The sequence below is a fragment of the Miniopterus schreibersii genome, assembly GCF_964146895.1.
Source record: "Miniopterus schreibersii genome assembly, chromosome: 12".
Lineage (NCBI taxonomy): Eukaryota > Metazoa > Chordata > Mammalia > Chiroptera > Miniopteridae > Miniopterus > Miniopterus schreibersii.
In genome coordinates this window covers 37,533,385-37,550,926 of record NC_138112.1, presented here as the reverse complement: position 1 = coordinate 37,550,926, position 17,542 = coordinate 37,533,385, and the positions used below count along the sequence as shown (strand labels likewise).

The 17,542-nt window shown below is 41.2% G+C and overlaps 2 protein-coding genes across 2 annotated transcripts; one reads left to right on the top strand and one right to left on the bottom strand.

Moving 5' to 3' along the window:
• Positions 1-8,424: 8,424 nt before the first annotated feature.
• On the top strand, positions 8,425-9,413 carry LOC308565182 (olfactory receptor 52P1-like; the record flags this gene model as incomplete). Its single annotated transcript, XM_081153993.1, has 1 exon — positions 8,425-9,413. Exon 1 carries the CDS (start codon positions 8,469-8,471, stop codon positions 9,411-9,413), a length of 945 nt encoding a protein of 314 aa, XP_081010119.1. The 5' UTR covers positions 8,425-8,468.
• A 5,010-nt stretch (positions 9,414-14,423) lies between these two features.
• On the bottom strand, positions 14,424-15,377 carry LOC308565133 (olfactory receptor 51G2-like; the record flags this gene model as incomplete). Its single annotated transcript, XM_081153948.1, has 1 exon — positions 14,424-15,377. The coding sequence occupies one exon, from the start codon at positions 15,375-15,377 to the stop codon at positions 14,424-14,426; it is 954 nt and encodes a 317-aa protein (XP_081010074.1).
• Positions 15,378-17,542: the final 2,165 nt, after the last annotated feature.

Below are 17,542 nucleotides of genomic sequence, written 5' to 3'. Positions count from 1 at the left end.
TCCCTACATGACATTGTCCTATTTTTGTTTCCTGTCTCCACAGTCAATATATCAGCAAATGACAAAAGGAAGCCTGAGTCATTTATTTATTTGTCTCCCCAAAAAGTGCACATGGCTCCATACCTAGAGAGTATTCAGTCAGTGCCGTAAACTATTTAGTAGATCATACCTTGATCCTGAGAGGACCTTAGAATGATGTATTTGGGAAACTGAGTCCTCAAATGGTCATGGAGGAAGTAAGTAGCAGATCTAGAACAAATTTTACATCTCTTAACTCCTACACCAGGATTCTGCCTGTAGAACCAGTATGCTGCGAAAATAAAGCTGGTTGTTGCTGAAACCTTTAATTAGCAAGCCTTCCTGACTTGTCCCTTCCATCTCCCTATTTCAGGTTTCTGCCTTTTCCCCCCCTGGACTATTACAGCAGCTATGACTGAGGTGGGGCCAGAATGTGAAGTAGGAATGAGGCAAGCAGCACTGACAGGAGGAATATGACTAACCCGGCCTGGGTTGTTTAGCTAAGGTTTTCCTAACGTGGCCCCTAATACGCAATACAGGAGCATATGCCTGGGAGGCAGAAAGGAGTTTCTTGTAATAATGGTTCTGAAGGTTGGATCTGAAGGTTGCAGAAGATAAAGTATTTGAGGATAGAATGAAGGCCTTCTGTTAGACACAGACATACAAGGCTGAGAATAATAGAAGACAGGAGAATCAGGAGGTGAGGTAATGCCTGAGACCAGGGTAAATCATCTGGACATGAGAGGTACATGAGAGATGGACTCTGCCTTGTGCACTCCTGACTCATCCCCCCATCCTAGCCTATTTCTGTCAAACATTAAACATACTCTTCTCTTATTGGGGCTCCACTCAGCCTTTGGGTACTCCCCTGAGTGATTACTATTCTGTCCTATTTCTGTCATTATCTTGGTTTATTCCAGCTTTCTCTGCCAGCCTTAGCTCACATGGCCTCTTTCCTTGACCTGTGCCCCTATTCTAACCCTCTGGTAGCCAGCTGATCTCAGCATAAGTACTCCTCCCTGGTCTGCTCGCCCCTCAGCCCACTTGTGCCAACTCACTTATTGCTCCCTGTGTACTCCGGTCCTGCCCCTTCCACCACTGGCCCAGTGTGCTCTCACGTCTCAGGGATGCTCAGTTCATTTTCTGTAGGATTCAGGGAACACAGGCACAGTTTTTCTCTCAGTAAGAGGAGGATGGGAAAGAGGGAGTCGGAAAGGGGAGATCTGGCTATATCTTCACAACCAGCTAGTCTTCTCCCAAAAGGAAAAGGAAACAGCAGGTTCTCTCCCTGAAGAACATCCTTAAAAGGTCCCATGATGGGCCTGGTGTCTTCTCTGGGGGTGACTCTAGGGAACTTCTCTGCCCCAGTCTCCAATCTTTTGGGGCTCCAGCTCCTGACTTTCTACAGACCCTACTCCCTCTGTGGCATTCAGTCATGTGTCCCTTGAGGCAGAATGTAGTCTGGTTTCAGTAATTACTGTGCCTCTCACCGCCCTCACCTCCCTCCCCTGTAGAGCCTACTGAGAAATGGAGTCTCTTTAAAATATGCAAAAAGATGCCTGCTGTGTATGTTTAGGTTTTGGTTTTGGTTTTTAATTTATAATTTATTAAAGTATAGCTGACATACAATATTATATTAGTTCCAGGTGTACAACACAGTGGTTTCACATTTATATACCTTATGCTGTGAACAAAATTAGTCTAGTAACCATCTGTCACCAAAGTTATTACGATATTACTGACTATATTCCCTCTGCCTTACATTACATCCCCAGGACTTATTTTATAACTGGAAGTTTGTACCTCTTACACCCCTTCACCCCTTTCACCTATCCCACTACCCTCCTTCCTTCTGGCAACCATCACTTTGTTTTCTGTATCTGAGTCTGTTTCTGTTTTGCTTTGTTTGTTCGTTTTGTTAGTTGGTTGGATGGTTTTGTGGGGTTTTTTAGATTTTACATATAACTGAAATCATACTGTATTTGTCTTTTCTGTCTGGCTTATTTTACTTAGCATAATACCCGCTAAGTCCACCCATGTTGTTGCAAATGGCAGGGTTTCTTTATTTTCATTGCTGAGTAATATTCCATTGTATATACGTACCAATCTTCTTTATCAATGGACACTTAACTTACATTTCTTCCATATTTTGACTATTGTAAATAATGCTGCTATGAACATAAGTGTTCATATACATTTTCAAATTAGTGTTTTTGTTTCCTTTGGATAAATATCCAGAAATATAATTACTGGGTTGTATGGTAGTTCTATTTTTAATCTGTTGAGGAACCTCCTTTTTGGATTTTGACTTTGAAAGATGAGATTCAGTCATAACTGAAGTCAAGGTCATCTACTCATTTTTTTATTTGTCTAATCCAGTTTGGATTTTTGATGTTGTTTTGTTTTGTGGACAGAGCTGTGAGCTAAGGCTGAGTGGGACATTTAGGTTTGAATCCCAGCTTGTGACCTTGATGAGGCCTTAACCTCTCTGTCTCTTGAATTGTTTCCCTACCTATTATGTGGGAACAATAATACCAGTCTTTCTCACCTCTCACAATTTGGGGAGGATCCAATGAGGTCATTAAGGAATAGTTATCAATGTTGTTAATTAATACTCAGTAATTGTCAACCATCAATAATAATACCAATCTATCAATAAATGTTATCTGCTGCATCTTCAAAGTATATCCCAAGTGTAATCACTTTGCATTGCTTCTACGGCTGTCACCCTGGTTCAAAGCACCATCATTTCACTCTTTGGCTATAAGAATAACTTTCAAACTAGGTTCCATCTTTTACCCTTGTCCCTCTATATGGAATCCAAAGTAGACCCTTTAAAACTTAAGACATAGGCATAACAGAATCCTGTCCAAAAGTCTGCAATAACTATCTACCACACTGCAAACACAATCCAGTTTTAACAATGGCTTACAATACCCTTTATCATCTGTACTTTGGCTACCTCTCCAAATTCATCTCCTACCTTCTCTTCTCAGTCAGTCCACCCCAGGAACTAGACTGATGCTGCCCCTCTGATTCACCAAACATATTTCAGAGCTCAAGGCCTGTACATTTGCTGTTCCTTCTGCCTGGAGCACTGTCATACAACTGCATGTCTTGCTCACTCATTTCATGAAGATCACTACTCAAATATCACCACCTCCCATGACTACTCTGCCTAAAATTGTGCTCCCTATCATTTTCTTCTTATCATGTTTTATTTTTCAATACCTATTTGTGAACTTATTTATATTATATATTATTCTTTAACAAAACACTCTCCTACTAGCAACAGAAATTCCATAAGAACAAGGACTTTTTCTACTTTTTTTACTACTACATTCTTAGTACTTAGAGAAATGCTGGCACATAATAGGTGTTCAATAATATTCTGTTGAACAAATGTTGTTGGTTAAACAAAAATCTGCACAGTGATGTCACAAGTTAACAATGAGTGGCCTTGTTTATCCCTGGGCCCCATCAAGACAATGGAAATCCTAGGTTTGGCTCTGAGTAATGTGGTACTGGCAGAAAATTGAAGAGTCATCTCATTTATCTACTATTATCACTTATTTTCTCTGTTAGAATCAGTTGTATCTCTGGAAGATCTAAATGGGAAATGGCGAAAGCTCAGCACTACTAAAACTTAATTATTAAAGTATCATTCCTCCATGTTCTCCAGGGAATTTGTATGTTTAGAGAACAAAGCCTCCACCTTCTTATTATCCAGGCCATGCCATGCTCCACTAGTTCTTCCCTCCACCACCTGCATGCATTGAAAGCTCCCTAATGCGGGAACCTTTTCCACTCTTTCTATCTCCAAGACAGTGTCAGATACACATTAAGTCATCAGTATATGTTTGTTGACTTACTGATTATCTGAAATCAAGCTTCTCTGTCTGGCTTACATTTGATCAAAATCCCACCTGCTTATTCAATAGCCTTCTCCCAAAACCTAACATCATCATGAGCTTTGAAGCACTATCAAAGAGAGGGATGAATTCACCCTCATCTCTACCTTTACAAAACCTATTGTGTGAAACTAACTGAAAAATAATGTAATGATAGTAACAACAAAAATTCATTGAAGACTTACTGTGTTCCAGACACTGTATTAAATAGCTTACATGTAATATCTCATGACAACCCTCCTCATTTTACAGATGGGGAACAAGAGGCTAGGAGCTATCACTTAAGTTACCTAAGGTCATACCAACAAGATTTAAAGTAGATAGTATCATGATAAGCTGTTGTGTGGACAAGAGAAGAGGGAGGACATGCAGTGGTGACTGAGAGTATCAGAGAAGACTCATGAAAATGTTAACTAGGAACCGGCTTTTAATGGTTCCTAGAACACACCCATAATCCTTTTCCTACCATGTTTCACAATGCTATCTTTTCTCCCTGGTGTGCCCCTCCTTCCAAGCCTATCTTAAACTTCTAAACCCTAAATTCTTGACTAACTTTTACAGAGTTAACCTCTTCCCTTCTGAATGAGCCTTGATGTCTTTTTTACCTATATGTGTATATGTATATGTATATGTATATATGTATATGTATATGTATATATATATATGTATATGTATATGTGTGTATATACCTATATATATAATTGAATTGTAATTAATTTGCATCTGTCTTCCCATCCTCCAAACCAGACTGTGACCTCCTTAAGAACAGCAACAACACCCTTCAACTCTATGCCCTAACATGTGGCATAGTTCTTTGCTTATAATAGATGCTCAATCAGTGATCATTAGATTAGATAAAATAATAAAATAAAAACTCTACTTTTTATTGAACACTTAGCATAGACCATGCAAAATGGTATGTACCTTGCATATATCATCTTATTTCATATTCATTGCCTCCCCATTGTACAGATGAAGAACTAACATTCAGAAAAGTAGCTTTCCCAAAAGAAACACTGAAAAGCAAATATTTTGGACAGATGGGAGGGGATAGGGGAAAAAGCAAAATATTCTAAAATGTGTTCTTATGTCAAAAAGCCTTTAGAATTATTTGTACTCTCCACTTTCCCCCTTCTTACCCACACTGAACTTTCAGGGTAGATCTCTGCTGTCCTATCCTCCCCCATTAAGCCATCATGGCCCAAATTTCCTAGCTTTAATTTTCCACCTCTTTCCACCATCTCAGAGGTCCTTTCAGTGCTTTTATCCCCAGGGAATTTTTACTTTCAGCTAGAGCTCTAATCACAGGATAAATACTTCAGCTCTTTTGAGCCCCACACTCTAAACCTTGCCATACCCAAGACTCCACTACCACTCCCTGCCCCAGACCTGGTAAGTCTGTCTATCTGTTCAACCCTATAATAGGCACACTATGATCAGACCAAAGACCTAAATGCCACTAAGATACTCTTCTCACAGAGGTGGTCTCCACTTCAGATAAAAAGGGACTTATAAGTGAATCATACATTTTGACCACTATGTGCTATGTAGCTCTATTGCTCTTCAGATAAGTATCTCCTATAATAGTTCCTCACAGTAGCCTCTAAAGTAGGAATTAATCTCTTCCAGGTCGCAGAAGAGGAAGCAGGTTGAAAGAGGTTGGGTGGCTTGACTGAGCTCACACAGTTGGTGAATTAGTAGAGCTTGGATTTAAATCAGGCTGCCATTGGTCTTCCATTAATAAATGTGGAGTTCTTAGCAGATATATTCCAGATGCTCATGAGCACCTCCGTTGATGAAGAGCATGCTCCTTTTCTTGTTCCAGGTACCTGAGCTCCTATTCTTATATACAGGAATGCAAAAGTAGGTTTACAGTTGTGAGTGCATGAAACGCAGAGTTTATTCTTGTATTGTTAATTATTTATTAATTATCGTATTATTTGTTATTATCATTAACCTACTTTTGCCCACCCTTATATTTTAGGTAAAGCCTTTCTTAAACCAAATGTTAAGTTAATTCAGAACAAAGAGAAATGAAGGGCATAAAAGTAGTTATTCTGGACGAGTCATCTGGAAGAGGCTGGGAGTCTCTCCTTGCCTTACCTTCAGAGGGAGATGAATCATGAGAAAATAACAGTAAGGTAGAGCAGAAGAGGGTTCACAGACAGAAAGAAGAAAGCTGTAAGAGTCTCTGGCCGTTCACCTTTACCATGGAAAGGGTTGTGCAGCCATACCACTTATCTCCCAACTCACAGCTCAGAGACCATTGAATCAAGTAGAAGTGACAAGGGCTCCTTTGAACACTGGTGATGATAACCCACCTCCTGCCTTGTATCATTTCCCAGTGCTTTACAATATTCTTATCCTGGAGATTTTCCATGATATCTAACTCAAATATTAGTGAGAGGGCCAGGAAGGGAGAACCCCAAGGCCTTCACTTTTACCTTGATCTTGTTCCTGGAATATGGGCATATTATCCCCAACATATGCTTTTCCAACTTCATTTTCCCCATCTGTGCAAATGGGACTGTGCAAGATGAGCTTTGAGGTCATTGTGCTGTATAGCTACAGAGATAGAGTAAAAGTTTTCTGAGTGACAAATTAGGGACTGAGGAAAGTTGATTCAATTATTAAAAAGCTAAGTGGAAGAAGAAAAGACAGGGAAGAAAGCCAGGCTGTCTCGTTTATGGGTGGATTATTCAGCTCTCCATTTTCTCCACACCAAAGAAATAGCACTGAAGCAGGGACACTCCAAAAACAATTTCTCACCTAAATGTACCTGTCTTCTGAGTACAGCCTTGCTCATACATTTTACACAGCAACATATGTAGACAATCACATGCTCAGCCAAACACAGTGTGCTCATTCATAGAATGGGACAGTTTCACATATACTATCATTTCACAAGGTTCCCACACACATACTCAGATTTTTCTGTTCTTGACCCTTTGGCCACCACCGAAGCTGAAATTCCTTCAGGATATACTCAGGCCCAAGGTGAATGATGGAAGCTCATGGAGGGAAATAGCACAGAAGAGAAAATAGGAAACACATGGAAGAAGGGATTATGAGACAGAAAGGGACAGATTTGTTCAATATTAGAGAGACAGCCACAGTTGGCACTGAGATGGAAAAGCAGGTATCCTAGTCCAAGGTTCCTCTTTTCTTCCTGCCTCTGGGGATGGATAGCTGATGCAAGAGATTGCAAGAAGTACTGCAGCTTAAGGTAAAGGATACAAATGGGCTATCTCCAAAGGGTTCATTTAGTCAGCTGTCTCTGTCCCAACAAGCAACCAGACCACAGTGACATTCCATTATATTAGAAACCAGTGTGATAAAGGTACATTTCTCCCTCTCTCTCTCCCTCCCCCTTTTTCTACTCTCTCCTATGTCTATTTCTTATTCTTTCTTTCCTCTTCATCTTCATCTCCTTTCCTTCTAATGTCCCCTTCCTAACATTTTTTATTAATCTCCCCTCTTTTTCAAATTCTCAATCACTGGCTCTCTAGTGGATAAGATAAAAATGAGAAGGTACATGTAGGTGAGGGAAGCTCAGGGGATATAGAGAGTATGGGTAATGGGCAAAGGGATGGGGGTGAGATGTGTAGAAGATCAGTATTGTCATTTGACCAAAATTAGTCATATTTTCTTACAGTGAGTGACTCTGTTCCCAATTATTAAAATTCACTTTTTATCTCTTCTTTATTTCATGTACCTTTGATTTCCATAAGAAACTACACTTTGAGTGCAATCATCTCTTAATAACTTTATCAAATTACATATTATGGCCAAATCAGCCTGACACCTACCGTTGACCAATTCTGCATGACCTCACCTGTTTCTACCAACATCCATACCAGACACCTAAGGCAAGGATAGAATCCAAGTACTAACATGAGCCTAGTGATATTGTGGTTGTAGCAGGCTGTAAGAGATTCAGCCCTTCGCCATGTACTGTGCTGTTCCTGGTCAGCACACAGGTTCTGAGCCTCATCTATGAGTAACTACAGGCTCAATTATTTGAAAAACTCATCCAAGATTTCCTTCCTCTTCCCCTCAGTTCTGATCTTCCCATCTTGAAAAGTAACCACATTTGAGTTTTCCACCCACTATGTCTGACCTTTGATCATTACATTATCTTTATATTGTCGAATAGGCAGATGATTGAGAAGAAAATAACAAAGTATAGGCAGAAGAGGGTTCACAGGCAGAAAGAAGAAAGCACTAAGAGTCTCTAGCCCTCACCTTCACTATGGAGAGGATTCTACAGCCATGGCATCATTGAATTAGACCCAAATGAAAAGGACTCCCTTGGACCTTGGTAATGATAACTTCACCTCCTGCTTTGCATCATTTCCCAGTGCTCTCCAACCTTCTCATCCTGGATGTTTCTCATCAGATCTAACTCAAATATTTCCTGTTACCATTTCAGTTTCAGCCACAACACAAAAATAAATCCCAATGGCTTCATCTCTTAGGACTTCCTGTGGCTAAGGGTAAGACAGTAAGATCTTCTACCCACCTAAACTTTACCTGGCCATGAAAGTCACAAACCACAGCCATCAGAATCCAAACTCTTTCCTGCTCATGGGAATTCCTGGCCTGGAGGCATCCCACTTTTGGATTGCATTTCCCTTCTGTTCCATGTATACCCTGGCAGTGCTCGGCAACATGGCATTGCTACTCGTGGTGCACTCAGAACCTGCACTGCACCAGCCCATGTACCTGTTCCTATGTATGCTGTCCATCATTGACCTGGTGCTCTGCACTTCTACTGTGCCCAAGCTCCTTGCACTCTTTTGGGCAGATGCTGCTGAGATTACCTTTGAAGCCTGTGCTGCTCAGATGTTCTTTATCCATGGCTTCTCAGCTATAGAATCTGGTATTCTGTTAGCAATGGCCTTTGACCGCTACTTGGCCATCTGCCGGCCACTGCACTATGGGTCACTGCTGCCGCTAGAGGCTGTGGGCAAGCTGGGGGCTGCTGCTGTGTTTCGTGGTTTGGGGCTCATGACCCCACTGACCTGCTTGCTGGTAAGGCTGAGCTACTGTAGCCGAGTGGTGGCTCACTCCTACTGTGAACACATGGCTGTGGTGAAGCTGGCTTGTGGGGGCACACAGCCAAACAGCATCTATGGCATCACCGCTGCCACACTGGTGGTGGGCACTGACTCTATCTGCATTGCTGTCTCCTATGCACTCATCCTCCGGGCTGTGTTAGGCCTCTCCTCTAAGGAGGCAAGGGCTAAGACCTTCGGCACCTGTGGCTCCCACCTTGGTGTCATCCTTCTCTTCTACACACCTGGGCTCTTCTCATTCTACACACAGCGCTTTGGCCAGCATGTGCCCCAGCACATCCACATCCTCCTGGCTGACCTCTACCTCGTTGTGCCACCCATGCTCAACCCCGTCATCTATGGCATGAAGACCAAGCAGATCCAGGATGGAGCCCTCCGACTGTTGAAGTGGGGCACTGCTCAGTGATAAAATCGTCAACCCTACCAACTGAAGGCTCCTTACCTCCTCCCCTGTGCTTGTAATAATGTACATTCTGCTTACTGTTCCCACAGTGGGAGTTTTTCCAAGGACATAGCCTTGAGAAAGGCATTATTGAGGCCATCTGGACTGAGTATGTGACTAAACCCAGTTAAGGTCTCTACATAAACGCTTAAGATTCTGTTGGGTGAGTGCAAAGATCTACTCATCTTGCAATCGGCCAAGACAAGCCCTGTATGTAAGTTCCTTGGCTTATTAAACCTGTTACCTACCAAATTGGAGTGATCTGCCTCTTTCTTTTATCTCTCCCTGCCCTCTGTGTACAGGGGCCACTTTGTAAAAATACTTAGTTCACCAAGTGTTTTCCTGTCCTCCCTTTCCTCGCCTTCTAAGGCTTCAGTTACATATATGTCAGACTACTCAGAGACCCACATGCTACTCAGTTCATATATTTTAAATTTTTTCCCTCTGTTCTATTTACTTGGTCTTCAGGTTTACTGATCCTTAGTTTTGCATTGTCCAACCTGATGTTATTTCCAGCTGTAATTTTTTTTTACTTCATATATATTTGCAGATTTAGAATTTTTACTTGATTCTTTTATACAGTTTATGAATTTCTCCTTAACTCCCTAACTAATCTGCCCACTTATCCTTTTCCTGTAGATTCTTTAAACTATTTTTATAGTTAACATGTCTCGCAGCTGTTTCCAAAATTTGGGTTATCAGAACTCTTTCTGTTGACTTTTTTCTCTTGATTATGCTTTTGTAGTATGTATAGTAATTTTTCAGTGTATACTGGACATTGTAAATGATGCACTGAAAAATATGTGGATTCTGTTATCTTTCTTGAAGAGTTTTTAGTTTTTGTCTAACAGTCATAGTTACCTTATTGATGAGTCTGTGATCTTGAGCCTATGAGGTTTAACTTCAGGCTTTATTAAGACTTTATTATTTCATTATACTCTTAGTCTAAGATCATAGCCCTTAGTACTTGGAAATACTATTAAGGCAAAGCCTTTCTGAAGTCTTAATCAAAATCTGAGATGTTACCAATTCCTCCCAACTCAGTGAAACTTAAATGTCAAATTCTGTCTACCTAACAGCAGGAAATTGCTGATATCAGGGATGTTACTCTAAATAAAACTACTGCTCAGTGACTTTTCTAGTTGCAGTCTCCATGACCTTGTAATACAGGCAGAATTATACCTTGTGGCCAGGACCATTGCACTCTCTCTTCCTTTCATTCTGGTCCAGCTGATTCATTAAAACATGTTCTGTTATCATCTTCTCTTCAGGCCCACCTGTTCTCCTCACCTGAGGGTCAGTCTTAAGATTCTTTGGTTTTTTTGGTCCTTTCTGGCATCTGCTCTTTAATCACTCTCCCAGCAGGATTAGGGTTTAAGCCTTTCTCAGGACACCACTTTTCTCAATTTTGTAACTCCAATAGACCTGGGACCAGCATTATATCCTATTGAGAAGAGCAATTAGATGAACTTAAACAAGATACTGCTACAAATAAATTCTTTGAAGCAATGGGTAGCAATGAGTAAGATAACTACCTAGGCCATCTCAAAAGCCATAAAACAGATACTAGATGTCCTGGTGACTGGAATCAGAAGAATGTCCTTGTGAAGTAGGTTAGGACAACCTCCATTCAGTTTTGCCAAGAAATGGAAACAGTTGTCAAAGTCATGAGTGGTATACAGAGTCTGACACTGCCCTGCCTCCATCCCCATCCCAAATACAGGGTCAGAAGAGGAAAACACAGCAAAGGGAAGAAACTGATGAAATAAAAATCTGTATAGAAATTGTATTATACTGATATAATATTTCTCAACTGGGGTTCACAGATCTCTGGTTTTCTCTGTAGGGGAAGGGTAAGAAGTACAACATATTTATACAGTCTACAGTTTCTTTGCATGTGAGTTATTTTTCTCTGCAGCCAGGTACCATATTTCTCCACTTACACTGTTCTGAGATATAACCTGGTTTGGAAGCAATGGTGAATGATGAGTGGATCTTGAAGAAAAAATGAAAGTTCTTGCAAAGCACCTTCTTGGGTGAGGCAAAGAGAAACTATTCTCTTCTGGCAAGATAAGGAAGGTGCTTCCACCAGCCTGAAAAGTTCAGAAAATATTGGAGGTCTGGTAGTTTAAGCTCATTCACCAAAATGCCTCATTTCTGGCTTTTAAGTTCCCCCACTTTTTCTACCAGGGAATTTACTTTGACATAGATGACCTATTGATACTGAACATTCAGTGTGCTTTATATTTCTGCCACCCTTAAAAATCATACGTGATACAAAGCTACCTAATACATAATGATAACAATAATAAATGCCCCCATCTATTGAGCTCAATACAAATTATACAATTAATTGCATTTACCATTTGCCAGAAATTTTGTCTTTTCTTTATTCGTTCATTTATTTTATACATAAAGGGCCATTTGCAAAGTGCTAAGGTTAGACAAGTCAGGAGAACCAATGCCTTCCTGGTGCTTGCAGTGAACAAAGAAGACAGGCATTGGCCTAATAATTACACAAGCACACCTAAAATAGGTTCTCTGCTTCTGGATTTAGTGCTCTATGTACAGTACATAGTTGAATCTTTACAACTCTCTGGGAGGTAGGTATTATCCCCACTTTATAAAGATGAGGAAATGGAGGTTCAGAGAAGATGGTCACACAGCTGGTATTGGCCAGAGGTGAGATTTTGCTCAACTCAGGTTTTCTGCATGGGTGGGTGACCGTCTGATTAACTTAAAGATTAAGAGCAGGGACTTTAGATTCATGTACGTAGACTTTTTCTTAACTAATGCAAAAATCTAAAAGATACTGTGTATCCTATCCTGATAATCTTTTAACTGACTGAACTGGTGGCAAAGTTTTTTAGAGACCATCTCAGGACTCCCCCTTGTGTCAGGCTCAGATACTAGTTATTGGGTCTGTGGCAGAGGAAGGCATTATGGGACATGCTGAGGCATCTGCAGCCTAAAAGTAAAGCTGTAGTCACACAGACCCCAGAACCCTTCCCTTAACCTCTTGATATCAGTGCAGCCGTGGAATAACTAAGATGATGGGGGTTATGAGTGGGAGAAGGCTCCAAGTTCAGAGGGAGTTGCTGTTGAGAAAAGCCAAAAACAACAAACCCAAACAACTACCACAAATCTATACTGAGTCTAATATCTAAGCTTAATTCTGCTAACCCTCTAAAGAGAAATTTCCAGCCTTGGGGCCTGTATTCAATTTCTTTTGTTTTGTTTTAACTGCCCAAGGCTGCTTATGGTCCTGAATGCCATCACCTCAGCCAAGGGTTTCTGATAGAGATGGATGGGACCTTCAGTGAGATGGACATGCTGGCTCCCTGATCAGAACCTTTTCATTACTACTGTGGTACATGAAGTGGACAGAGGGACCTGGATATGGCAGTCGCTGTTCTGTCCAAGATTTACGGTCCTAAGGAAGAAACATCGCATAACACATGCTGTCTTTTCTGATAACCTCCTCTTCAAAATGGCTGATCAGATTGGATTTATTGAAACCTTTGGTTGGCTACTATTAGACATAATATTCTAAAGTGGTACCTCTGAACTCATCATCTGTTGTCCTTGCTTCTTGGGCTCTATGGGCAGGATCTCTAACTTTCAAACACACAGGGTTAGCAATGACCTCTTTCTAGTTGCTGATAGACACATGGTTCTGAGTTTCTTGGAATCTATGCTACAGTGGCTAATGTAAATACATCTAATAGGGGAAACAACCTTTCCAACTAAATTTGAGTGGTTGTCTTGACCAGAAATAACCCTATTTCAATTCTTCAAGAAATATTATGGGTTCTTTAGGACTGAGCAGGCCAAGGGCAATGTTAGTGATAAAGTGAGACATCCTTCAGTTTCTGGGTAGAATTCTCTCTAGAAGCTTGGAAGCAGCTTTGGGAAAAGCTCCACAAAAAAACTTAGCTCCTCTCTGACACGCACCCATAAAAACACACTTCTTGACCATATAAATCTCACTGTGTCCCCAAAGTTTCTGACATCCAACATCACCTCATTCCATTGAAGTTTACCAACTGCTTATTATTCCCACAGGCCTCAGACATTCAGATCTCCCAGCCTGCTCCCTCCCTGGGGACCAGCTGGTAAGAATTTTTTTCCCCCTTCATCTTCTCTACTCATTCACTTAATATATGTTGAGCACCTAATATATGGTAGGTGCACTCTTGGAGTTGGGAACATATCAGTGAACAAAATAGTTCCTGAATCCTGGGCCTCATGGAGCTGGAAATGAGGGACTATTCCACCTTTGTCATTGATGCTTGAAGAATAGGCTCTATCCGGAAGTTATACCGAGCAGCTTTCTTAGGCTTGGCAGTCTCAAACTTTCTCTCTAGCTCAAAATAGAGAGACCGAGAAGTGGGTTGGGGGACTGAATGAAAAAGGAGAAGGCAATGATAAGTACAGGTTAGTAGTTACAAAACAGTCAGGGATGTAAAGTACAGCATAAGGATTAACCAAAGAACTTATATGCATAAATACATAGCCCATGGACACAGACAATAGTGTGGTGAAGCCTGGGATAGGATGGGAACCGAATGGAGTGGGGCAGTGGGGGGGAAATGAGGGACATCTGTAATACTCTCAACAATAAAGATAAATTTTTTTTAAAGAAATGAAATGGGGAAAATATCCAGGGGGGAGAAAGAGAGAGGTACATGCACAAAAAGATATGCACATGCATCCCCACAGTTAGTGTGGTTAAGTCCCCTTGGCAAGGAGAGTTACAGCGTATATGAGTCTGAAATAGTTCAGCTCTAAACAGATAGAGCAATGAGCCAAAAACTATAATTTATAGAAGCTGATAATGCCACAAAAAAGGGCTCAACAGTTAGAGCTGAATCGTTTAAAAAAAAAAAATTAACTCTTCACTACTAATCCTCCCCCACCCCAAGACCCAGGTTGACCCACAGAGGTCACATACCCCTAGGTCCTTCTGCAGTTCTAGGAAACATCAACCTTTTTTTCCTGAAAGCGCTTTAGGAGACCCTGACGGATCTGCTTAGACTTGATGCAGTAAACAATGGGGTTCATGAAGGGCGGGACCAGGAAGTGCAGGTTGGCCATGAGCACTGCCAGAGCAGGATAGCTATGCTTCTCTACTCGGTGCAACACAGATAGCCCCAGTTTGGGCAAATAAAAGATGAGGACAATGCAGAGGTGTGAGACACATGTGTTGAGTGCCCTGAGCTGTTCCCCAGGTGATGCAAGGCCTAGCACAGTCCTTAGGATCAGGGCGTAGGAGAGCATGATGAGGCAGGAGTCAAGGCCCAGTGAGAGGACGATGGAGACCAGGCCAACCAAGCTGCTGATCTGGGTGTCTGAGCAGGCCAGTCCCACGAGGTCACAGTGCAGGCAGTAGCAGTGAGAGAGTACACTGACCTTGGGAAAAAGCAGACGCCGCAGGAGCATGGGTCCTGGGAGGTTGAGCACGACAGCCCTCACCAGGATGGCAGCCCCCACTTTGGCCATGGCCGAGTGGGTAAGAATTGTGGCATAGTGCAGAGGGTCCCGGATGGCAACAAAGCGATCGAAGGCCATGGCCAGCAACACACCAGATTCCACATAGGTGAAGGCATGGATGAAGAACATCTGTGCTGCACAGAGATTAAAGGGGAGCTCACGAGCACCCAGCCAGAAGAGTCGCACCATAGTTGGGAAGGTGGAGGCACAGAGGCACAGATCAGAAGCTGCCAACATGGACAGGAAGATGTACATGGGTTGCTGTAAGGCTGGGTCTGTGCGGATCAGGAAGAGGATGACACTGTTACCCAGGATGGAAACCACACAGATAAGGTTGATGGGAATGGAAACCCAATACTGAGAAGCTTCCAGGCCTGGAAATCCTGTGAGGAGGAAGGTAGAATGACCAGAAGTACTGGTGTTGCAGGAAAACATTGTGTTTCCAGGAAGGGGTTGTCCACCCTACAAGTAAGAGGCATTCATTCATTTAATCATCACTTATAAAGTCCCTAAGTGTGGGCTGCACAGGAAGAGCTGCCCCATAATCCTTTCTTAGGCCATGAAAGAAACCTCATTCCTCTTAGGAGCTCCATTCTCTACCATTTCCTGGTTAATTTAATATTCTCTTTAAATAAGTAATATTCTCTTTGAATCGGATCAATTTTATGAGTTGATCTCTGCTTATTGCTTCATCTACTCAGTACCTATCTTCTCTTTTACTTAAACAATCTCTTTTTTCCCGCTTAAGCAATACCCAAAAGCCTGTCTTCAAAGTGCCTTCTCAGATGAAATAATGAAAAAAGGAGAATAATTTTCTGTTAAATTTTAGGATAATATTAGGAACAAACAGAATAGACTCTATTTCTATTTATTCTTAGAGGCAGGTTTTCCACAGTCCCACATACATGTCAACAAATACACCAGGAAGGACACATTCAAACAAATGATGCATTTTCAAAACCATCCTCTGAGGAGGCTGGTTGGTTTTTCCTCTGGTGCCATTATGCAAACAACGTGTTCTGTATTTCTTTTCTTTTTTGGGGGTCATAATAGGCTTTTTGAATTTATTCAATGGTGACAATTTTCTCTCCTCTGAAGATGGGTTGGCTTAGAAAAAGTATTCAAAAGTTCTTCAAAACTAAGTTTGGTAAACTTGGATAGGTTAATTATTATTAAACTCTTTCTTCACAAACCCCACCTCCACCTCATGGGCTGCTTAAAGCTTGCACATTTTCAGCTGTCTCTGCCTTTGAGACAGGCCTGTGGACATAGACTTGATTTGAAGACACCTTCCTCCTAAATATCTCTTTTTCATCCCTCTTACCATAAAAGCCGTTGTCACAGCCCCAAGAACTTTGACATTCTCCTCAGTTGTGGGCAGACCGGTGAGGCTGACAGGCCTCCAGGACAGCACCTGAAGAATCAGGCAGAGAAGCATGAGCTCCAGAACCCCAAGGGTTAATAATGTTAAGCAAGGAGCCCAGAATGTAGTGTGCAAGCTCATCTATTTTGATAACTTTACAGTTAGGCTGTAGTCTCCCCAAGTTCTCTTCTCAACAATAGGACTGCATCTCCAATTGTCTGCTAAGTATCTTCACACTGATTTGCACTGTAAATTGAATATTCTGCAAGACCACAAACTGTAATTCCCCTATTTTCTCCCCAAAGTTTACTTTCTAATACCTGTCAGGCTTTGCTCCCTTTTCTGTTATCCATGAATTTTCCAGAAAAAAAAACACAACAAACTAGTATCTCTCTTCACTCTGTAACATATTCCCCAAATCAACTATATTTGAAATAGGCCTTCCTTTTAGATCCCAGTGAAACTAATCTAGCCAAAATCACAATCATTTCCCTAGGTAATATAACAGCCTCCTAACTGTCCCATTTTTGTCATTTTTGTCACTTTTATGTGTTCTAATTTATTGTCCAAATTTCCATTAGACTCATGATCAGAATACTTACAAAAAGGCAATGTGGACATTTAAATGAACAGATGCATAAGAAGGAAACACAGTGATCAGATTTTTTTTCAGGACGATGTCTCTTATCATTACTTTGTATAATGATTCTCACTGGTCCCTGAGGCTGCAGGATCAGGTCTGAGATTATTATACCAGGTCCATAAGGGGAAGAACCTTGTCCATCCTACATTTCTAACCTTTTCATTTACCTTTCTCCTAAGCATTATAAACACTACTCATAAGGCATTTTTCCACTCACCAAATTTACCATATTTGACAATTCTTAAAAGATCTATTTCATTGAAATATAAAATACACATAGAAAAGCCTGTGTATTATAAGTGTAAAGCTTGATGCATTGCCTCAAAGTGAACACACACCCATGTAACAAGCACCCAGACCAAGAAACAAAATATTGTGAGCCCCCAGGCATCTCCTGTGACCCCTTCCAGTTACTCTATCCTCTCAGTGATGACCACTATGTTGACTTCTAATACCACAGATTAATTTTGCCTATTACAATCCTGCAGGATATACTCTTTTCTATCTGCCTTCCTTCATTCAAATATGTCTGTTTGTTGAAGAAGTGAACATATGATTTTACTGTTTTACAAGCACTATCTTACTAAACTGACT